The sequence below is a fragment of the Eupeodes corollae genome, chromosome 1 (genome assembly GCF_945859685.1).
Source record: "Eupeodes corollae chromosome 1, idEupCoro1.1, whole genome shotgun sequence".
NCBI classification, from domain to species: domain Eukaryota; kingdom Metazoa; phylum Arthropoda; class Insecta; order Diptera; family Syrphidae; genus Eupeodes; species Eupeodes corollae.
The window spans coordinates 109,498,291-109,521,439 of record NC_079147.1 but is presented as its reverse complement, the minus strand read 5'-3'; the positions used below and the strand labels follow the sequence as shown (position 1 = coordinate 109,521,439).

The following is a 23,149-nucleotide window of genomic DNA, read 5'->3' as shown; positions in this document are numbered from 1 at the left end:
TATGCTACATAAACTATTTGCTTTTTTTACCATTTGGAACATCACGAAGTTTACGGAAGACCTAAAGTTTTGTATCTTTCCTCATTGTTAAGGTATTTTGTCAATAATTGCTTACGTGGTTTTGTTAATAATTTATAATTGTATAGGACTTGCAACAATGCATGCTCATAACATTAAAAACGGTTTTTACTGCTCCTATTAAACTGTGTATGCATCATAGCTTGGTAATATATTTGATACCCTTTATTTCTGTTGACTAATTATTTGAATGTTAATATTTATTTTCTTCCCCTAAGGAATCTAAGAAAATCCAACGAAACGAAAGAACGAGTATGAAATAAAAGTCACTTTGATTCATATTTTTCGACGTATGTGTAAACCGTCGAAGTTTAGGTAGCACATGGATTACATGAATTTTCGAATCATTCTTTAAAAAATACACTTCAACTCTTTGAAAAAAGAGGCGATATTGTTGAAGACTCTGTTCGGTTATAGTTGTGGGTAGGTGAAAAGATTAAGATTTAGCTATTTGCGTTGTAAAAGAATTTATTATTGGTTGGTCTTCCTGAACCGATAGTAGGTGACAAATCTCATGCAGGGGTTACTCGCGCAATAGCACTACAAATTTTACAATCGGTTCTTTTGAGAACCAAACCAATTAAAGCATTCAGTGTGATAGTAACATTTTTTCAGGATTTATGAAGGCATCAACCAAATGATTTGGTGTAACCTGTTACAGAACCTAACGCAGGAATTAAATATTTCGGGCCAAATTATTGCAAATATTAGCATTTCATAGCCTCCCTTTCCATATAAACATGACTTTAATTTTCACCACCTACAATTTAAGCTCACTAATTTCAAATGACAAAAAAGTATTTTATTTTCTTTTGTTCCCACGGTTTAGAAGAAATGTTGACGAGTATAGTTTGTTAGAAATGATCAAAGACAAGGAACAGGAATTTTAATAAAAAATAAAGAGTTAAAATAAAATAAAAGTTTTAGCTATTCAAAAATTATTAACTTACTTAATGTGTGATCTAGGTTCCATCCAGAGCTATGGATTCATTTGGAGACGATTTGGTGATAACAGCATCTCCCTGTTTTACTTTAGGTCTGGAAACCCGAAGGGCTACCTTGGCTAAAACTAGAGTCTATGTTAGTTCCTCGGGAAGTTTAGACATCCATGTTGCTAAAAGCGTGAACCCGACTGAAATGATGCAGACATTGAAGTTGAAGATGGTCCCTTGGCAATGACATCAGCTCAGTCAACAAAAATCAACGAATGTCGTAGAAGCAGGGGAAAGTTTGTGGATGCACGAGTCAAACTTTTCCAAAAACAAACAGAGACTCAAGAAAAATTTCTGTTGCGTCGGATTCCATTCAAAAATGTATTTCCGAAATGGCAAGATATTCAAGGAAGAATTATGAACTTATCAAGGAACATGTTGAGTTACTCAAAGCAAAGGAAAACGGAAGGAGCAAGAAAATGTGCAGAAGGCGGAACAACATAAAGATCTTTTGGATTTATTGTTATTAGTACTTAATTACCATGAAATATTTGTAATAACCGGAATCACTCTTTCTGGGGTGATTCAAGAACCAACACAAATGGAACGCAGTTATTTAACTGGTTTTCAAGCCGGCATTATCTTGACTTAGATATCATATACTCTGAAGTACTAGGGTACATTGTAAAATCTCATTGCATTTTAAAGCTGAGTTGATATAAACACGAGTCTACCACCTCTAAAATCGCACAAAGTTCAGGTTTCAAAATCAAATTTACTCTGGGCCAGACGCCTCGGGACAATAAAGGAACGGAGTTTGAAGCCAATATTTTTAATTTTTGAAAAGCTATTTGGGTCGAAAGTAAATTTTTACCAAGTTTTAGTATTGTTTTTTTTTTTAGAGTTTTATTTTTTGTAAAATACTGTTAATTCGATTTTTTCAAAATTTTATTAGAGTCGAAAATCAATTTTCACCAACTTTTGTTAATTTTTTTTAGGTTTTTAATTTTTTGTACAAAAACTGTCCATTTGATCTTTTTCAAAATTTTACTGGATGTTAACAACAATATTTTTTGGAAGAAAAAATTAGTTTGAAGCCAATATTTCAAATTTTTGAAAAGATATTTGAGTCGAAAATCATTTTTTACCAACTTTTGTTAATTTTGTTCGGTTTTTAATTTTTTGTAAAAAACCTGTCAATTCGATTTTTTTCAAAATTTTACTGAATGTTGACAACAATATTTTTTGAAATATAAAAGTAATTTAAAGCTAATATCTCAAAGTTTTGAAAATGTATTTGAGTCGAAAATCAATTTTTACCAACTTTTATTGATTTTATTGAGAATGTTGAAAACAATATTTCAACTATCTCAATAATATTGTAAGATAAAATAAGTTTGAAGCCTAAATTTCAAGTTTTTGAAAAGATATTTGAATCGATATTCAATTTTTACAAACTTTGAGTAACGTTTTTTAGATTTGTATTTTTATAAAAAAAAATGTCAATTCGATTTTTCTCAAAATTTTATCAGATGTCAAAAACATTATTTTTCGTTGCACAAAATTAGTTTTGGAGATGAAATCATTTTTATTTGTAAAATTTTGTTAACACCACCGTAACAAACTCGTTTCTTTTGTTGGTAACAACGCCATCTATACATTTTTCGAATCTGCACACTCCAACATTTGATTAAGAAGCTTTTTTTCCATCGCCATTCATTGCAGACTTAATACATTCTGTAAACAAAAGAAAACGGCGGACCCGGACCGAATCTCAATTTCGTTTTAATAAAAATAAGCTTAAACTTCCATTTAATTTCTATTAAATATATTATTTCCCCTCTGAGTGGAAAACAGCTATCTCTTAAAATATATACAAATTAATTTAAAACCGAAGACTTGATACCTTACAATAAGGTTCAATCCTTAAACCTCTGTTTTTTTAGTATACTTCTGTATGCCTTCCCCAACGCACTATATATCGAATGCATGTCAAAAAAATAATTCAGATCACATGATAATTTTTGACAATGCAATGAAATACCACAGTGAACAGTCACTTACAGTGACGAACAAAAGTGGTCAAATGTTTTCAATGATTTGAATAATTTTCTAAAACTAAGCGTTTGAAATAAAATTGAAATCTTTTTTTATTATTTACATTATTAATCTTACTTTTATGATTTACAATATTATTTTCAAAAAGGATATAGGGTAATTGCGGGAGAGATGCCGCTCTTTTTTTTTTAAAAATTGATGTAATTTTTTATAAAAGTAAAAAAAACACAATTTTTCAAAAACAACTTAAAAATGGATTTATTTTCTACCATTATAAAACATCAAAATAAAAAATTATAAATTATTTCATAAATATTAATAATAATATAAAATGTATTATGTGTGCCATCTCTCCCGACATGTGTGGGAGAGATGCCGCATATTAAATTCATTGAATTTGTATGTTATTTTTATTTTGTTTTATCTCCAGCATGTTTTTTTCGTTCCTCATCACGTCCACAGTCTGTGCAGAGGGAAAATTCTGGTTTTTTGTAGCGTGTACAATTTTCATGTAGCCACTTACTACATTTTGAACATTGGATCCAATCCTCTCTTTTTTTTGTCAAAAAATAATTTTCCCAACATTCCGCACAGACATTAGGATTCGCAGCCGGCTCAATCTTCCTTTTTGAAGCTTTTTTTTCTTCTTGGGGCTTTGGAGACTTAATTTTCTTCTTTTTTTCTATTGAGTTGGGTGAAGTTAAGACTTCTGCCTTCTGTCTTCTTCTTGAAAAAGTCAGCGCTGGAATTTTGGGCAGTGGTGAAATTTCTTGAAGTAGTTTTGTTGGCGTAGGTTTATTGAAGCATGTTGAAGTGTGTGTTTCATTTTCAGAATGATTACAGTTGTGCGATGCATTGCTGGTGGTTGGAATTACCGGTTCCAAGTTCGATTCAGGAGATAAAACGATCGTTTCTGACGGAAGAGCTGCCGATTGCTGAACCTCGACTGCAGCTGAGTCTGATATGCTAAAGAAGTGATCTGGAATAGCTTGAGGATTAAAAGGGTAGATTCCTGTGGCTCTGAAACCTGAAGCTCCATTTCCAACAGACGCTGCTTTCTCCCATGCATTCCCAATTAAATGCCCAGCCTGGTATCTCGTTATGGTTCTATTTTTATGATGGTTCATCCAAGCCTTGGCTTCGTTATGGAAAAACGATTTTAATGGCTTGAAAAAACTTCGATCTAAAGGTTGCAGTGCTTGTGTAGTATGACTTGGTAAGCAGAGGATAATGATTTTGTTGTTTTCAGCAAATTCCAGCATCTCCAAGGCGTTGCTGTGAGACGTGTGACCATCCAAGATTAACAGTGTCTTACCTACAGGTTTTCGTGGCATGAAATGTTCTTTCAACCATCTAAATAATAACTCAGTATTGATGTACGATGATTTTTTGTTCATGTAAACATCGGAGCCACTTGGTAATCCGTCCATAAACTCTGCTTTTCTATTTACTCCTTTCATTATCAAAACAGGTGGTAAGAAGTTTCCCTCTGCGTTACAACATGCTACAACAGTGACATTTTCTCCTTTCTCCTTAGCAGTTACCACATGAATGTCCTTAACACCTTTTTGCGTTAACACCTTTCCCGGTTTATTGTTCAGTTGTAATCCGCTTTCGTCCATATAAAATATATTTCCAGGTTTGTCCATTAAATTGTTTTCAGTTAAAACTTTGTGAAGAACTTCAAAAAAGTCATTTGCTGACGATCGATTCATACCCTGAGCACGGGAAAGGGAAAGTCCTTCGGATTGTCTTAATGAAATGTCTTTATTCCTTTCCAAAAAGGAGGCAAGCCATGCATATCCAGCTTTTTTTTTAGTTGAGTTAAATTTGTGTTTGATATTCATTTTCTCCGCTAGCTTAAACGCCAAGCTCCTAATTCCTTCTCTGTCAACACCAAATCCTGCAGCCGCTAATTTTTTTATGTGATCTGCTAGCTTTCTTTCATTTTCTTTTCCAAGAACACCTGTCAATAGATATACAAATTACCTTCATATACCTTCACAAAGTTCAATAACTAATTAATAAATAATTACCCATAAAGCCTAGTGGTTTCTTTTCAAAATTTCCATCTTTTAACCGTCTCGAAAGAGTTCTAGCCGGTACACCAAACAATTTTTCGGCTTTCCGAACGGACATCCCATCTTCAATGCTTTTTCGAGCATCCTCCAATGCCTCTTCGCTCCAACTTCCTCGGTTTGTTGTTCTTTTATATTTTCGTGGCATTTCTTATTCCTATATATTAAATTTTAAATGCAAAATAAACAATTTAAATATGCGGCATCTTCTCAAAAAAAAAGTGCGGCATCTATCCCCGTAGTGAGGGAGAGATGCATGCCGCACCACGTTTCATATCGAAAAAAAAAACGAAAACAACAAAAAATCACACCAACCACTTCTTTACACACTATTTAATGACACAAAATATTTACACTTGAGAAAACACGCGAAAACTTGTTTTTGGATCCACAAACTGCAACATACTGAAAAATGTCCATAGTCTAAAAGGGTACGTAAAACAAAAGAAAGAAAAAAAACTCGCGTTACATATTCTATGCAAGTTGTTTTTTTTGTGTACGTTTTCTTTTGAGTACTTTATGAACAGAAATCAAAAAAAAAAAAATTCCGTGGATGACTAGATGTATGAGTTTGGTTGAGTGCGGCATCTTCCCCGACGCGGCATCTCTCCCGCAATTACCCTACATATTCTACAAAACAAAAATTATTTGGTTAATTTTTCGACTTGTCGAATTATTCACGTTTAAAAAAATGTTTTTTTTTCTTTTAGTATTTAGTTCATTATCCCTTTTTGTATTACTTGTTAGCAACGCTTATGCAAACTTTCCACCAAAGTATGAAGAATATCTTCTTGAATATGACTATTCCAACTCCATTCGTTGCTAAAGCTCCTGATCATTCGATGGGGGATTTTTGTACTACCCCAACCCTCGTTCCACAATTGACCATTAATTTTCAATTGGATTGAGGTCAGGGCTTTGTGCTGGCCATGACATCGTCATAAACTGTTGATTTCTCAACCATTCTGTTACAATTTTCGAAGTTATTTGGGATTTTCGCCTGAAAGTTATTTCACACTCATTGTAACACATTTATGCAGCAAAAGGTGGCAAAATTTGTCTTCAAAATGTCGAAATAATTTTCTTTGTTCATGATGCCATCGATTTCTACCAAAGATCCGATAGAGTTTCACGAAAAACAGCCCCAAGCCATCACCGAGCCTCCTCCATGTTTCGCGGTCTTCTGAACTTGATGTTGTTGAATTTTTTTTCGTCCGACCAAATGACTTTTTTCCATTGCTCCTTTTTCTCTGCTTTTTAGCAAAAACTAACCTGGCCTTAACATTCTTCGCTGAAAGGAGAGGCTTCTTTGGTTTCTCTTTAGAGGCTAATCCAATTCTTTTAAGTGCCGGCGTGCAGACCATTCATTAACTGACTTGTTTATGTTTTTGGCTGCCTGCTTAGGTGTTTTTGATCCACAGCCACAACTTCTCAACTCCCTTTCCATTCTTTTAGCATGTACTTATTAGCAATTAGCTAAATATTTAGGAGTTTACTTAAGGCGTCCAAAATGTTAAACCTTTATTTTCGTTTTGCTTACTGGTAAATTGCTTACTGGCTTTTATTAAAAAAACAGCATCCATACAGTTAAAAAAAAAAAACAAAGCAAATAAGCCTAAACGGACCTTTTAATTGCAATTCCCAGCTGTTGACTGGACTATTACATCCACTGCTCTTAAAAGAATAATTGCTTAAAGTTAAAGTAGCCATTCCGTAATTCCAGGTTAAGCAAATTGTTAAGAGATATTATGAAGTTAAAATCGTTTAAAATTAGGTAAATCATCTTTTAAGCTTGCAAAATTGCTTATGATGGTTTTAAACAATTTTTCTAAATCGTTTACAATCTTGCTCAATTGTCCTTTAAAATAAATGGCAGTAAAAAAAAGTTTTCTAGTCCGTAGTAACCAGTAACACATTTTTAGAGTGCCCAATTCTTAAAAAAAACGTTTTTCGGAAGTGATGATACTATAAGGTCCACCAAGTAACTTTTTTGTTTTGAAAATGCTATAAAAACATCAAGTGTAGCCCCGTCCTGTTGAAAGTAAATGTTGCCAATATCATCGTCTTCAATTTTTGTTAGCAAAAATTCGTTCAACAGGCCCGACAACGATCGCCATTGACTGTAATGGCCACTCACTGCTCATTTTCGAAAAATCCATTTATGCCTCTGGACCAAGATCCGCACCAAACAGTGACTCGTTTTGGGTGTATCGGTTTTTCAGTGCATGAGTGCGGGTTTTTTGTGTCCTAAATGCGACAATTTCGAAATGAGCTTCACCTGAAAAGATGATTTTCTTGGCATAATCGGCATCTTCTCTAAGCCTTATTTGTTCAGCGGAAGGATAAAACTAATTATCTATCAAATCAGACATAAGCTCTAGTTAACAAAAAAAAAAGGTTAGATATCAGACCCTATATAAAATGCGACTGAGTTTACAAAAATTAACATACTATTAAGAATTAAAATTTTTAGAAAATGTTGTTTTCATTTCTTCCTTCGGATTACAATTTAGAACATTTCTGACACTTAAAAGAATGCTTATTGAATACTTAACACAGCTCCATATCCAGTAGTTTACAGCTTGGATGTTCTTTTTCTTCTTGCAAACTTAACTATACCCTTTTTGCTTTATTCAAGACGACCCTTTTCACAAGCTCCTCGTTTATAAAGGCTGAATGCTAATTCGAAACATCAAATTAAGACAGATAAGATCGTACAGGTAAATCTAAAAACTTACTTTGACCAGTTTTGCATATATATCTACTCATCTCACAGTCATTACCAAAAGTACGTTTTTTATTATTGTAAATCCCACAAACTGGTGTATAAACTGTCAAACACACTTGAGAACGACACAGCTCTTGACATTTCCTTCTAGATATCCTCTTTGCTTCTAGAATTTTTTAAAACAAACTTCTTAAAATTTTTCAAAAAATTAGAAATTAATTTTAAAAATTAAAACCTGGTCGATTTGTATTGACACGATTGCAGTTTTCACTCAAACGAATGCATTCATTTCGAAATACTTCACAAAATTGTCCATTAGTCGTTGCCCAAACAGGGTTTTCTTCATTAGTGCAATCATAAGCTATATTACATAGTTTAGGAGTTCGAGCTTCTGATTTATAAAATATACCCAAAAACAGAAGAAATGGAAGTATTAACGTTATTGGAAACTGCATTGCTTTATAAGTGCGTAGTGTATCTGTACTGAGACAAAATTAATTTCCATCACGATTTTTATACAATTTCGACTTTTTTATTCAACAATATGTTTTTAATTGCTTTTTAAAATATTACTTATTGTTTTTTTGTAAAAAAAAAGACAAAGGTATCCCTAAGAAAGAAAATTACACAATTCATCTCCCATTCAAGAAACTACATTTAAAAAAACAACATCCAAATTTATTTAAAATAATTCTTTAATATGGTTTAAGGTATGTTTATATTTTTTTTTTTTGAAAATTTAAACGTTTCTGAATGCCCTTAATCAATTCAATTAATCCTCTTCGAATCCGCAATCATTAACTTTCACTTGTTTCCATTCTGAAAATATTAACAATAAATTATTTGTTATTCTCATTTCGTCTAGTAGGGTATTGAGTTTTAAGATAAAATCTGTAAGAAATGTTGTTTTAAAAATTATCGCGTATTCGATTGGTGTCCAGAGGACTTTAAAAGCCTTAAAGATGACAGATCTTCTTTTAAAAAAAAGGTAAAATTCCACTGAATTTGAATTGAGAAGCACTTAACTAATCAAAAAACTCCAAACTCTATTGGGTTTGAAGCGGCCCATGCAAACCACACTTGTGTGCACACCATTGTAATGACACCCGGTTTGGAACTCTGCCACACATAAAACACCAAATCGTTTACTCATTAGTTGGGAATGAGTGACGTTGAAGTTTGAAGCTTTTATTGAAATAACTTGCGACTCACCGCACTCAACAACGTTTTAGATGCAACTGAAGAATAACCGCGTGCGCGAATCCCAATTCACGTCATACCGATCCAGACACCGACACAGAAAAATCAACTTTTGATTTGACTTGCTCGGAAAATCGGTGTCTGCTATAGTGCTATACCCAAACACAGCAAACATTTCAGGTGTATATTTGCTGCTTAAGACGTTCTATGGGTATAGATTCATCAATCAAAAACGCCATTAAAAAATATGATCTGTCATGAAAAGTCAGATGATCTTTACTTTTAAGACAGGCGAAGGCAACCCAACCCAGAGACTTTGAAAATGCAGAAATCTAAATCGTTTAACTTACTGTTATCTGTGAAGCAATTTTCCATATCATAAATGCAACTATTTCCAAAAACTTCGACATGTTCTCCATTGGAAGCACAAACTGGTTCGTAAATAAATGGACACGGTCTTAGACAATCTTCCAAGATAATCGGATCTATCTGGTGCAGACACAATGTCATGTGAGTTGGTGTCCATGCTTAAAAGATTAAACAAAATTATTGAAAATAGATACATTTTTCTTTTTTACAATAACTTACAATTTCCATTTCGACATTTATTATATCTCATCAAACATTCATTGTGAAAATATTTAAATTTGTTATTTCCGTCGAATGCACAAAGAGGATCGATAATCTTCGGACATGTCTCAGGACATTCATAGTCGAGTTCATTCTCAGTTTTATAACTTCTCACTTCATTTATTATTGAAAATAAAAATAAAATTGAAACTAAAACAATTAAACTTTTCATTGTCACTAATCTAGCTTAGCATGCGTTATGAACTTAATTGAAGCTCAATGCGTTTATATATAATTGCACTGCTATCGAGTGGATGAGAATTGAGATATCCATCAATAAGGTACTTGAAGAAATCTAATTACTCATCGCACATCCGATATCGCTTTGAATCAATAATCCGATAAAATTGATATATTAAGTTGCATTGCTACAACTTATGTACTTCTTGCCTTGGATTATATGTTTTTACAAGTGGCGGGCGCCTATCTGAATTTATATCTTCTTGTCAATATTGGGTTTATTTTTATAAAAGATAATTCCATTTCGATCTCTTTATCAATCTGGTGGCCGGGGCGAGTAATGTGATGCTTTTGAGGCCATAAATGCTATTTTTATAAGTTGTTGGTTACTTGCGGAAAAAATGTTATATTCTCTTTACACTTATAACATGACCACAAAAGAATATTTTTCCAATTGAAATGGTAGATGATACCTAAGAAGTTTAAGATTAGCAACCAACAGGTAACTATAATTAGTGTGAGCTTGAATGGGCTTACTGGCATAAAAAGATATTACTTTAATAATTTACACCATAGATAAGTGGTTAATTGTTGTTGATTGTTGAGTAATGAAATCTCGGGAAATGTAAACTAAAAACTTTGATGTGATTCTTACTTTGTTGGAATAATTGAATTTTTGAACTGTTTGCACGCTTAGACCAATAGTTGCTCCATTGCGATAACACATGAACCTAAAGATCTACCTTACTAGTTTAACCACTTAGAGCTAGCTATGAATCGTTTGCAGAGGCTCCATGTTGAAAAGCATGTATATCCATTAAGCATTGTCCTTTAAGACGCCTATAACGGAACTAATGTGCAATCTTACTTACTTACTTAAGGTGGCGCTACAATCCAGGCGGACCTAGGCCTCAACCAACATGCCTCTCCAGCCAGCTCGATCCCTAGCTAGCTGTCTCCAGTTTCACACACCAAGTTGGTTGAGGTCCCAACTGATTCGCCGTCTTCCTCTACTGCGCCGTCCCTCGGGATTGAATTCGAAGATCTTCTGGGCTGGAGCGTTGATGTCCATTCTAAGCCGTTGAATTTTAATTCTGTTAACTAGGTCAGTGTTGCTGTACAGCCCGTACAGCTCGTCGTTATATCTTCTCCTCCATTCTCCATCTATGCGTACGGGACCAAAAATCACCCGAAGAATTTTTCTCTCGAAGCATTATAAGGCGCTCTCACCTTTCTTTGACAGGGTCCAGGCCTCAGCGCCATAAATGACAACCGGGATGATGAGTATCTTATATACATAGATGGTGATTTTAGATGCCTTCTAAGTCCAAAGAAGCAGCGATTTGCAAGAGTTATTCTTCGTTTGATTTCAGCGCTGGTGTCGTTGGCTGTATTAATAGCGGTTCCTAGGTAGACAAAGTCCTTAACTACCTCAAAGTTAAAGTTGTCCATGGTGACGTTTTGTGCAAGACGTTGTTGTTCAGTGTCCTTTTTTGATGCTTTGATCTTCCAATTATGTCAATATCATCTGCGTATTCGAGTAATTAGATGGACCTTTGGAAGATTGTGCTCCTAGTGTTGACGGTGGAGTTTTGCACAATTCTTTCCAGAACGATATTGAAGTGACAGCACGACAGTGGATCGAATTGTCTAAAACCTTTTTTGACATCAAATGCACCGGTGAGATCTTTTCCGACCTTGATAAAACAGCGTGCATTCTCCATCGCCATTCTGCACAAACGGATAAGTTTGACAGGGATGCCAAAACTAGACATTGCTCGGTAGAGCTCTTCCCTATGGATGCTGTCATACCCGGCTTTGAAATCGATAAAGAGATGGTGGGTATCGATTTGAAGCTTCTGGGTTTTTTCGAAGATCTGCCGTAGTGTGAACATTTGGTCGATAGTGGCCTTTCCTGGTCTGAAGCCACGCTGTTAAGGATCTATCAGGTTGTTGACGAAAGGCTTCAGACGTTCACATAATACGACAGAGAGGATCTTATGTTAAGGAGACTGATGCCTCTGTAGTTGGCGACATTAAGAGGGTCTCCTTTCTTATGTATCGGGCATGCTTTCTTCCGACCATATTTTGGAGATGAGTTGGCGCATGCTCCCTACCAAGTCATCGCCTGCTGCTTTGAATAATTCGGCAGTGATGCCGTCAGCTCCAGTGGCTTTATTTGACTTCAGTTTAGATATATGTAGCTATCTTCACTTCGTCGAGGTCGGGTAGGAGGAATTGTTGATCTGCGTCTCCTAGGTTGAGTGGTTCTAAATCCCTCAGAGCGGAATTCGGTTCTTCATCGCCGTTATATAATTTGGAGAAGTGGTCTTTCCATATTCTTAACATCGACTGCGGTTCTACTACGATGTTCCCTTGATCGTCTTTAAAGGCTTCGTTTCGTGGCTGGTACAGTTGGGAGGTTTTTTTTTTAAATTTTGGTAAAATTTACGAATATCATTCCTGTTGTGACATCCCTCTATCTCCTCAATCGCGCGCTTCTATTGCTTTTTTTTCTATCTAAGAAGCCGGTGTTCATCTCTCCTCTTCTGCTTATAGAGCTATCGAGCAGCTCTGGTCCTTCTGTGCAGCGCCGTTTTGTATGCCTCTTGTTTCGCAGTATGCGCTTGCTGGCATTCGGCGTCAAATCAGGGGTTTCACTGTGGTGGCCGTTTGAAACCCAACACTTCAGAGGCGGCATCTCTGATGGCTGCAAGGCAAAGTTGTCACTGGTTTTCAATGCTTAATGCAGGCAGCATAGGACTCCTTAAGAGGTTATTAGAGACTCGATCGGAAAAGAACATGGCAGTCTCTTGCGATTATAGCCGTCTAACGTCGAATATTATCACAGTAGTTTCTTGTTTTGGCTTGGATCCGTAGCCGTACCTTGGCTACAACTAGGTAGTGGTCCGAGTCAATGTTGGCCCCTCGGAATGTTCGGACATCCTGTATACTGGAGAAGTGTCTAGCGTCGATCAGGAGATATCCATGTCCCCTTGTGGATATTAAAATGTGTGAAATGCGTACTAGCTACCAGAACGTCACGCCCCGCAGCGAAATCGACCAGCCTGAATCCGTTGTCGGAGGTGGTGTCGTGCAGGCTGTATCTCCCGATTGTGGTACCAAAGATGTCTTCTCTTCCTAGCTTGGCGTTAAAATCTCCTAAGATAATTTTAATGCCATAGCCAGGGCACTGCTCATATGTCTTGTCCAAGAGCTCGAAGAATATGTCTTTGGTGTCTTCATCTTTCTCCTCTGTTGGGGTTCATATTAGGCTTATGTTGGCGAATTTAGACTTGATGCGGATTGTCGTGATGCGCTCGGTCATACTGTTGAAACTCGAGACTTTTTGCCTGAGTCTATTTTCAACAACAAATCCACACCCAAATGGACGCTGTCTTTGTTCTCGGTAGCAGTCGGCTTGACTTCTCCTAAAATCTAAAAACTTACATGTCTTCAGAGAAGATAAATTGTACCTATTTTTATTTCCTTGCTACGGAAATAGCTACAATTTATCTTCTCTGAAGACTTGTAGCAACCATATAATTCACAGTAGATCTATGTAACTCATATTATATGGAATCTCGATTTATTCGAGAAAATATGCGTCAAGGCAAGGTGTAATGGTCATCTTCTGATGAGCCCAACCATTACATCGGGGCGAAACGCATATAAGAATACCTATGCTGGTTTATTTTTATTTTCATTTCATGATTTTAAAAATAAAAATTTTATTTTCATGATTTTAAATCATATTTTTTAAAAATTAATGACTTATTTTTTCTAGGTACTCGTAGATCTAGGAAGAAATTGACTCTTGGAAGTTTGGTTTAATTGTAGATGAGGGATTATATATTATCAAAATTATTATTGATCAACTATGAGGAGGTTTTAAGTTAAATGGCTGTATTAGAGGCTGATTGTTTGGAAAAAAATATACAGCGGTAAGATTGAACTCGACACCGTGATTAGTGAAATCACGGAGATAGCTTTGAAGAAAGTTAGGAGCTCTTAACGACCAAAACTAAAATACCTTTTAGCTCTTTACCACTGTTGCAATTTTAACTTCTTTCCAGTCAGATTTCACTGGATTTTTTCTTTGTTATCTGGAAATAAAATACAGATCCAGTTAAAAATTCGAAACACTTTCTTCAATTATTTTCTCATAGTTAACCAAGTGCAAGCGAGTTATTATAATTTCTAACTGCAATCAATGAACACACCCATTTTGCAATCTCTTTGACAAGCTAATTTCAATTGGAAGCATCTATTAGAATGTTGGCAACAACTAAAAGTTGTTGCTAAGTCGAGGTAGAACGATTTTTTAGCCAATTAAAATTGGTCAAAACCAAGCAAAGAAACAGGTTGCGTTAAATTTTTACAAACGCTATTTTAATTATAAGAAACAATTTGCGAGGGGTGCCATAGTTTTATCATTTCAAATGAAGTTACGATCAAAATTGGAACAAATGTAATTTACCAAAATATTTATACGGAAAACAATCACCCCTATTACCGACATAATCTGCATTCCATAAGTCGTTTTCAACTTTTCTCACTCGTTTTGTTGTCGTGTGTAAACGTTAAATGTGTTGAACGCTTTCATTCAGCATTATGTGAGACGAAAGGAAACGACGACAATGAAAAAGAAAACAACGGTATCTCTCGTTTGAAACTTTGCTCACGACAAAGAAAGGAAGTTCGCAAAATTGTAAGTTTCCTTGTTAAATAATTTATTTTAAGGAATTTATTAGTACTTTACTTGCCATAAATAAAAACAAAATATTCGTTCACATTTACAGTTGAAATAATCAAATCAGAATCAGTTCCAAGCTTTCAAACCCTCGTCGAACTGATGGAGAGCAACGAACAGTTGGCTAGGGGATTTTTGAAGGGAATCAACAAAACTGACTAAAAAGGGAATCGAATTCTATAGCACTGTAGTAGTTCGTTCAATACTAGGTTTTATAGGTGAGGAGAAAGAACACTTCCTTTCGGCGTACCTCTTCTGACAGCTCTTCGAGTAGTAAAACCATCCAGTCTTGACTTCAAAATTCTCCTTATGAACATCTGATTTATCGACCTTCTGATTGATTTACCTTCTATATTTCAATAACTAAGAAAGCGACCAAAGTGAACAACTTGTGCTAAGGGGATTGTTCAAAAGTTCCAACTAGTGTGTGTAGAGTTGTTTCTTCAGATATCCCTTTATTGTATGTATCTTGAGCATCGAATAACAAAGATTTGTTAATGTTTGCCCTCAAGTGGATATCAATCAGACGTGCAAACTGTAAATGTTTTAAGAAGGAATGGTGGGAAGCTTATTGGTCTTCGACTTTAGGGTTAACATGGCTAGGTTTGCCAGCATTATTATATCCATTCTTTTAAGTCCTATTAAATTTTGGGTTGAATAATATTTGTTCATAGGGTTGCCACCACAGAAAATGCTACAAATATCATCGACTATCAGAAGAAAAAGAACGCTTTTCGTCTGAACAAAATGTTGCTATCATTCGTTTGTTAATATGTGGCATTTTGCATACGAAATTTCGAATGCCCGGGTAGCTCAGTCGGTAGAGCGTTGGACTTTTAATCCAACGGTCCAGGGTTCAAGTCCCTGCTCGGGCGAGCACTTTTTTAATTTTCTCTTTTACCGCATAAGAATATTTTAAAGCAATTCTCTGAAACTACAAAGATGATATAATTTGAAATTGAAGACAGACATGAGTTGTAAATATTTGGTTAGTATAACTCAAGATTTTTAAGTTAGCTTATATGCCTATAATTTGTTACATTTTTTAATCTTTGGTTTACTTAAGAAAAATAGGACAATTATGGCATACGAGCTCAAAATTTTAATCAAACATGAATTACGATGGTAGAGAAGTTGAATAAGTGGGTCCCCAAATAGAGTTTGTCTGTCCTCGCCTCTACAGCCCCAACCATTGAGGCTATTGAGTTCAAATTTTTAAATGGAGGTTGTAAGCAGATTTGCGTTGGACCTTTTTTCATTCTGGTTTAAAGCGCCCAATACACGATACAATCTATCGTACCGACTTGAGTTGTACCGATATCGGTAGCTCACGATCTGATCAACTGTCCTCATTTTTATCTTCTATTCTTTTTTTAGAGTTTTATTTTGAGATTGTGGCAAAAATTAAATCATGAGTGACTTAAATAGAAGAAAAAAAGTTTTATTAATATGTGCCAGTGTTATATTAAGCGAGAAACTTGAAAAAAGAAGAAAAAGAAAGTGGGCCAAGGAGTGGCTCCTAGAAAGATCATTACATTTGGACATTTATCTGGTTAACAAACTTAAGTTAACTGAGCCCGAAGATTATAAATGCTATTTACGCATGAATGAAAGGCAATTTCGGGTGATTCTTAGTTTAGTGGAGCCTTATATAAAAAAAACAAGACACTTTAATGAGATCAGCTATATCGGCTGAACAGCGATTAATTTTAACACTACGATTTTTAGCCACGGGAAGTGATTATAGTGATCTCCAATTCAGGTCACGAATATCTTTTCAAAAACCAATTAAAATCAATCTGGAACACACAGATGCAGCTATTTTAGCTTGCTGTGCTCTTCACAACTTCTTAAGAGCAAATTCCTTGGAATATATTACCCAAAAATGCGTTGATCAAGAAGATATTGAAAGTGGAACTATAGCTCCTGGAGCTTGTCGTCAAGAAGATGAGTTTTTACCTTTAGAAACATACAATCTTGGACGAGCATCTAATTCAGCAAAGGAGATTAGAAACAAACTAAAGGATTACTATAACAACGAAGGCAAATTGGCGTTTCAAAATGAAATGTGTGGTTTTGAAGATAGTTAATAACTTTATATTTAATATTTTTCTTAATATGCGAATACACAGTCTTGAAAAAACGGATGTACAGTACATTATTATCCTTCCGACAACAACACTTTTAAAATATACATACACCACAACAGGGGTGGCATGACACCCCTCCAGGAATAAATAAAAACAAAATACTTTAAAAGACAACATATGAGTACATTTTTTATTCAAACATAACAATTCATATATGTACATACTTTATTGAAAATATAAAAAAAACTTAATTCATTAAAAAAAATAAATATTTTTACAAAAAACGGTAGAAAGGAGAATGAAGCAAAATCAAAATTAAATTTAAAATAAAAATTATTCCCTGTTATGATTGAAATAAACCAATTGGTTAAATTCTTCATTGCTTGAAGATCGGTTTCACGGTCGTCACATACGTTACAAACGGTACGATTCTCATCAAAGCAGTCGTATGCAACCTCTCGTTTTCGCTCGATAGCATTCGACCATGCGATAAGCACAAAAAAAACGGATTTTTAAGCAGACCTAGTGGAAGGGGACGCAAGATCTCGACTCAAGAAACTAAAAGGCATATTATTAGAATCATCAAAAATTATCCCAAAATTTCAGCTGTTGAAATTGCCGATAGCTTTAGCCCAAATTTGGAAATTTGGTGTCGAGGGAAACATGAATAAATGGATTACGTCAACATTTTGAAAAATAATCTGCCGCAAAATTAAAAATTGCAGGTAGTTTCTGTTTTCTTCACGACAATGACCTCAAGCATTCTCATTTGTTGTAAGAGAATGGTTGCTGTACAATGTAAAAAAAGGTACTTCCTCACCCTCCTCAAAGTCCTGACCTTAATCCTATAAAACATCTGTGGGCTCATATGAAAGAAAATTGAGAGAAAGAACGGTTAAAACAAAACTGAACTAAAAATCGCATTACGAAACATATGGGATGAAATAAGTCAAAATGTTACCAAAATTTTGGTTCTATCAATGCCCAGAAGGTTACAGGAAGTTAAAGATGCTAAAGGGCACCAAACACAATACTAAATTTTGAAATCTTTTCACAAGATTGTGTTTTTTTTTAATCAAAAATAATGAAGTGTACAAGTTTTTTTTTTTGGTTGGTTAAAATTGGCTATTTTTAGTTTTCTGTAATTTTGTCTTCAAAAATTGTTTCATTAAATAAATAAATGTTATGTGTTTGAAAGTTGATAAAATACCTTTTTATAGTTTTCGACATTTCAGGTTATAAGAACAACTGTACAACTTTTTTCGGTTCACTGTATATTCTGAGAAGAGCACATTTTTATATTTTCTTCACTGAAACTCTATTCTATTTTATTGACACACATAAAGGCATTCTTAAAGTTCTGTTTTCTTTCAAAATCATCAATCAAATACAAAACTTTTTAAAATCTTAGTAAATTGAAGAAATATACTTTTTAAGCTGAATTTGCTTTGAATGCTCTAAAATTGAGATTTAAACATGAATTTCAAGAATATAAATGTACCAAAAAAAATGCAAAATGTCTAATGTCTAACTGAAAAACATTAAGAAAGTTTATATCCTTTATTTTAATTTCAAATCTCTTTCGAGAATTGAAATAAGAAGAGATTCTGCCTCACGTAGTTTGTATAGGTAGTTTCTTTACAACTTATTTTCTTACATTAGTTTGTTTGCTTTTAATTTGTACAGACATTATGTTAGTGGTTCAGAGCTTGTTCATCCACCCCTTATTAATACTCTCAATTGAGTATACTTCGTTTACAATAAAATTTATTAAAAAAGTACAAATGCAGGAACTTTAATTACGATTTAATCTTTAAAATAATAATTTATTTACTTACTTAAGGTGGCGCTACAGTCCTGTGTGAACGAGGGCCTCACCCAACAAACTTCTTCATTTAGCTCGGTCCCTAGCTAGATGTCTCCAGTTTCGCGCTCCATGTTGGGTGAGGTCACTCTCCACTTGTGCGCATCACCTGATCAGCGGTCTTCCTCTACTGCGCTGTCCTGTGGGTGCGGATTCGAAGACTTTAAGGGCCGGAGTATTGGTTTCCATGCGCTCTACGTGACCCAGCCATCTTAGTCGTTGGACTTTTACCCTTCTGGCTAAGTATACGTCACTGTACAGCTCGTCGTTCCATCTTCTAATCCACTCCCCTTCGATGCATACGGGACCGTAGATCACACGAAGAACTTTTCTCTCGAAGCGACCCAAGGTGCTTTCATCCGCTTTTGTCATAGTCCATGCTTCTGCACCGTATAGCAGGACGGGGATGATAAGGGTCTTATATAGCAACACTTTGGTCCCTCGAGAGAGGACTTTACCACTCAATTGCTTTCTTAAGGCCCAACTATAATAGGCATAAGCAAACATAAGCTTATGTCAAAAACCGAACGATAATTCACTTAAGTTAGCGAAATTACTGCATAGCCATAATGCAATTTTGCTCACGTATCTATAAATGTCAGATTTTACTTATGCGGCGAACGACTGAGATCGCTCTTGCTTAAGTGTGCTTAAGTTAACGAAACTGAGAAAAATTGAACGAAACGGAGCTAGACTCCATTATGTTCACTCGTATTGAGATACTTTGTATTCGCACGTTTACTTATGCGCGCATATGCTAGCTTATGCCTATTATAGTTGGGCCTTTAGACTAAAGAAACAGCGGTTAGTAAGAGTTATTTTGCGTTTTATCTCAGCGCTGGTGTTGTTTTCTGCGTTTACAGCGGAGCCTAGGTAGACGAAGTCCTTGACTACCTCAAAGTTACGTCTGTCGATGGTGACGTTTTGACCAAGACGTTTTTTTTGTAGGTCCTTTATTGACGACAGCATGTGCTTTGTTTTGCCCTCATTAATCGTTGAACCCATTTTTGCCGCCTCTGCCTCAATACTCAGAAAAGCCCCATTGACCTCACGCTGAGTTCTTCCGATTATGTCAATGTCATCAGCATATGCTAGTAATTGGACAGAATTTTGAAAGATAGTGCATCTGACAGCGGGATTCGGTTCGTCGTCGCCGTTATACAGTCTGCAGAAGTGGTCCTTCCATATCCTCAGCATTGATTGCGGTTCCACTTTGATGTTTCCACTTTCGTCTTTGCAGCCTTCAGTTGTAGGTTTATCTACCTGTGAATTTCGTTTCACCTGTTCATAAAACTTTTGAACTTCATTTCTTCTGTCTCTCTCAACATCTTCGACCACACGCTTCTCATGCCCTCTCTTTTTCCTTCTAAAAAGTCGGTGTTCCTCTCGCCTCTTCTGCTCAAAGAGCTCATGAGCAGCTCTCGTCCTTTTATGCAGCGCCGCTTTGCGTGCCTGTTGTTTGGCTGCATTTGCCTGCCGACATTCCTCATCAAACCAGGGGTTCCTTGTTGGTGGCTGCTTGAAACCCAGCACATCGGAGGCTTCTCTGATTGCATTTTGGCAATGTTGCCACTGCTTTTCGAAACATTGTGTTGGCGGCAAAGAAATCGAGAGATGTTACTTGTAACTCAGTCGGAGAAGGATTTGGTGGTCTCTTGCAATTGAAGCCGTTCGACGTTGTGCCTTCTCCCAGCATCTCCCTGTTTTGCCTTGGGTCTGGAAATCCGAAGTGCTACCTTGGCTACAACGAGGTAGTGGTGCGAGTCGATGTTATAGTTCCTCGGAAAGTTCGGACATCCATGATGCTGGAAGCGTGTCTGGCTGTGATCGCAATATGGTTAATCTGGTTGACGGTAGATTGATCTGGAGAACTCCAAGTTCCTTTAGTGGATGTTGACATATGGAAAAAGCCTACTGGCTACCATGACGTCTCACCCGCAGCAAAATCTATGACCCTGCAACCGTTGTCGCAAGTGTTGTCGTGCAGGCTGTTTTTCCCGATTATTCCACCAAAGATGTCTTCCCTTCCTAGCTTGGCATAAAAATCGCCCAGGACTATTTTAATATCGTAGCTAGGGCACTGCTCATATTTTTTGTCTAGGAGCTCGAAGAACATATCTTTGGTGTTGTCGTCTTCTTCTTCTGTGGGGGCGGGCGCACATATCAGGCTAATGTTGCCGAATTTAGCATTGATGCGTATGGTCATGAGGCGCTCATTGATGCACCTATAGCTCAAGACTTCTTGCCTTAGTCTGGCTCCTATGACGAAGCCGCATCCAAATAAGCGCTGTTGTTTTTCGTGGTAGCAGTCACCATAGTAGATATCGCAGTTTTTCATCCTCTTTTTGCCCGGCCCATCCCATCGTATTTCCTGGATGGCGGTGATGTCTGCTATATAGCAGTCTAGGGCCTCCCGTAATTCTTCGGCTGCACGTGGTCTGTTAAGGGACCGATTGTCTCTAAAAATCGTTTTCGGTCGTACGGTAAAAAAACCGATTCGCCTTATCGTGGCAATTTATTAATGGACAGTGCGTTCAGACGATTTGATATTTTTACCGATAGTGCGTCATTTTTCGTCTGGGCTACTGTCAAATAATTTATTGTTAGTATAATATAGTCGTTTTTGTGTACGAGTACGAGTACGGTGTAGGGTTGAGTACGGTGTACGGTTAAATAACCGTACCGTCTGAACACTCCAACCGAAAGACACTGAATCGATAAAATATCCGATACGGTGAAAATATCAAATCGTGTGAACGGGCTCTTACTGGAACTGTAGACGCAACCGTTGATTCCATCTTGGGAATTCCTCCGCTGCCGTCTGGAAAAGGATAGATGCCTTAGTGGAAACACCTCTCCCGGTGTTTTTCCAAATGAAATTATTAGTTTTAGTTATTTTTCATAAAGGCAGAACGTTTTTTTAACAAGGGAAATCTAACAACAATTGAACAACGTGGAATTGTTCTGTTTAATCACAGGAATGGACTTTCTCGGAGGAAAAAAGCGAAAAATTACTAATATTCCAGAGGGCAGGGTCAAGGCCATAATCCACCTTTTTGTTTTTGAAAATCGTTTGGAAAATAAGGAAAGAAATGCTAGTGAGGTGGAAAACGAGCTCGGAAAGTCTTGCTCTCCCGTAACCATGAGACGCTTTTTTAGGAATAGAATGGAAAAGTTGTTTGAAAAAAACCTTTCATTAACCAGACAAACCAAAATAGCCATTTAAGGTTCACAAAAGAACACATTAGAAAGGATATGCTGACTTAATGTATTAATAAGGGGTGGGTCAAATAAGCTGTAAGCCACTGTATCTAATTACACCTTTATTATTAATTACACAGTCGAAATGTTTTTCCTGAACACCGTTTAATTTTAATAAATATGACTAAAAGGGATTTTGAGTGCATTTGGTACTGAAAATTTAAGAAATTGTGTTGAAAATTTGCTTTCTTAAAAAAATTAATATATTCTGTTCTTGTTGACCTTTCTATAAATGAGAAGAACGCTTCAAAAATATAGATGCAAAAAAGAAGAAAATGAGAAAGCTTGCCAGAAAAACTTAAAATGAGTGCCTAGGAAAACAAAACAGAATTTAATATGAAGAATTGTCAGGCTTTTTTGGCATATTTTCTCCTGATGCAAATTTCGATAGTGCTTTTTCTAGAAGACATATTTATAAAAATTGCGGTTTAGCGTGAACCTTTTACAAATATTTTGATCAAAAAGCCGTCAATAAAACTTAGAAACTAGAGACATTTTTTTTTAAAATATGATTTAAAATATAACCAGCATAAGTGTTTATATATGCGTTTCGCCCCGGTGTGTGTAATGGTTGGGTTCATCAGAAGATGACAAGAAAATAAAAGAACGTTTTTTAAGCTGTGCCCAAAAACTTGTCCTTATGTTAAGTGTGTAACTACCCTGATTAAAAATCTCGATAAACCCTCAATTTGTTTTGTGCAACAGAAAAATCATAACAAATAATATGATCAAAACGCGAAATTGACTACCGGCAAATTTTGTATACCTTTAAGATTATTAGATTATGGCATTTTAAGAAATGATTGACTTCGCACGCAATATCGAATCATTCCAGTGCAGTGTGGTTAAACGTACATATCCACAAATTTACAATATTCCAAGAAAAAAAAGTAATGAAACAGAACTTCTACTGAACAAAATAAGACAATTAAAGAAAGAGCAAGCCTCTGTGGCATTGCAATCTCCTTATCCCTTTTTTTGTTGTTTAGAAATCACAGCTGAAAGGAACAAAAGAGATGAAACTACAACCATAGAAATGTTCTCATATATCTATCGTCTCTACAAAATAAAAAGTCTTTCACTTTCAACATACTCTCCATCTCATTTTCACCACTTTGAAAAAGTAAAAATAAAAAACAAATACAATTTCTTTCTGTTCAGCTTCTATTGTCTGTCTCTTGCTTTTGTTCTTGTTCTATTCTATTTCTTTTTCTATATCCATCCCTCAACTATCACTATCACTTTTCTTTCACACCAGAACCAAATAGAAGGTGCAACATTTTTCAATTTGGCTGTG

The 23,149-nt window shown here is 35.7% G+C and overlaps 3 protein-coding genes and 1 non-coding gene across 4 annotated transcripts; 1 reads left to right on the top strand and 3 right to left on the bottom strand.

Annotated features, from left to right (window-relative positions):
* Positions 1 to 3,478: 3,478 nt before the first annotated feature.
* Positions 3,479 to 4,915, bottom strand: LOC129942684 (uncharacterized). Its single transcript, XM_056051727.1, has one exon. It carries the CDS (start codon positions 4,913 to 4,915, stop codon positions 3,479 to 3,481), a length of 1,437 nt encoding a protein of 478 aa, XP_055907702.1.
* Positions 4,916 to 7,629: 2,714 nt separating this feature from the next.
* Positions 7,630 to 8,348, bottom strand: LOC129943262 (U-Kazal-Dg21.2-like). The gene is made up of 3 exons (XM_056052570.1): positions 8,110 to 8,348; positions 7,885 to 8,040; positions 7,630 to 7,825 (listed from the first exon to the last, which is right to left on the bottom strand). Exons 1-3 carry the CDS (start codon positions 8,327 to 8,329, stop codon positions 7,776 to 7,778), a joined length of 426 nt encoding a protein of 141 aa, XP_055908545.1. The 5' UTR covers positions 8,330 to 8,348; the 3' UTR covers positions 7,630 to 7,775.
* A 182-nt stretch (positions 8,349 to 8,530) lies between these two features.
* On the bottom strand, positions 8,531 to 9,928 carry LOC129941723 (U-Kazal-Dg21.2-like). The gene is made up of 3 exons (XM_056050424.1): positions 9,663 to 9,928; positions 9,425 to 9,601; positions 8,531 to 8,693 (listed from the first exon to the last, which is right to left on the bottom strand). Exons 1-3 carry the CDS (start codon positions 9,874 to 9,876, stop codon positions 8,647 to 8,649), a joined length of 438 nt encoding a protein of 145 aa, XP_055906399.1. The 5' UTR covers positions 9,877 to 9,928; the 3' UTR covers positions 8,531 to 8,646.
* A 5,511-nt stretch (positions 9,929 to 15,439) lies between these two features.
* Positions 15,440 to 15,512, top strand: Trnak-uuu (transfer RNA lysine (anticodon UUU)). The gene has a single exon. It is a non-coding gene; the product is annotated as a tRNA-Lys (tRNA).
* Positions 15,513 to 23,149: the final 7,637 nt, after the last annotated feature.

Coding starts and splice junctions, on each gene's coding strand:
- LOC129943262 (XM_056052570.1), bottom strand. CDS start 8,329: ATGCAGTTTCCAATAACGTTAATACTTCCATTTCTTCTGTTTTTGGGT. Junction 8,041..8,109: donor TGTCAATACAAATCGACCAG/GTTTTAATTTTT, acceptor AAAAAATTCTAG/AAGCAAAGAGGATATCTAGA. Junction 7,826..7,884: donor TATATGCAAAACTGGTCAAA/GTAAGTTTTTAG, acceptor GTTTCGAATTAG/CATTCAGCCTTTATAAACGA.
- LOC129941723 (XM_056050424.1), bottom strand. CDS start 9,876: ATGAAAAGTTTAATTGTTTTAGTTTCAATTTTATTTTTATTTTCAATA. Junction 9,602..9,662: donor TAAATGTCGAAATGGAAATT/GTAAGTTATTGT, acceptor TAATCTTTTAAG/CATGGACACCAACTCACATG. Junction 8,694..9,424: donor AAATTGCTTCACAGATAACA/GTAAGTTAAACG, acceptor TAATATTTTCAG/AATGGAAACAAGTGAAAGTT.
- LOC129942684 (XM_056051727.1), bottom strand. CDS start 4,915: ATGAATATCAAACACAAATTTAACTCAACTAAAAAAAAAGCTGGATAT.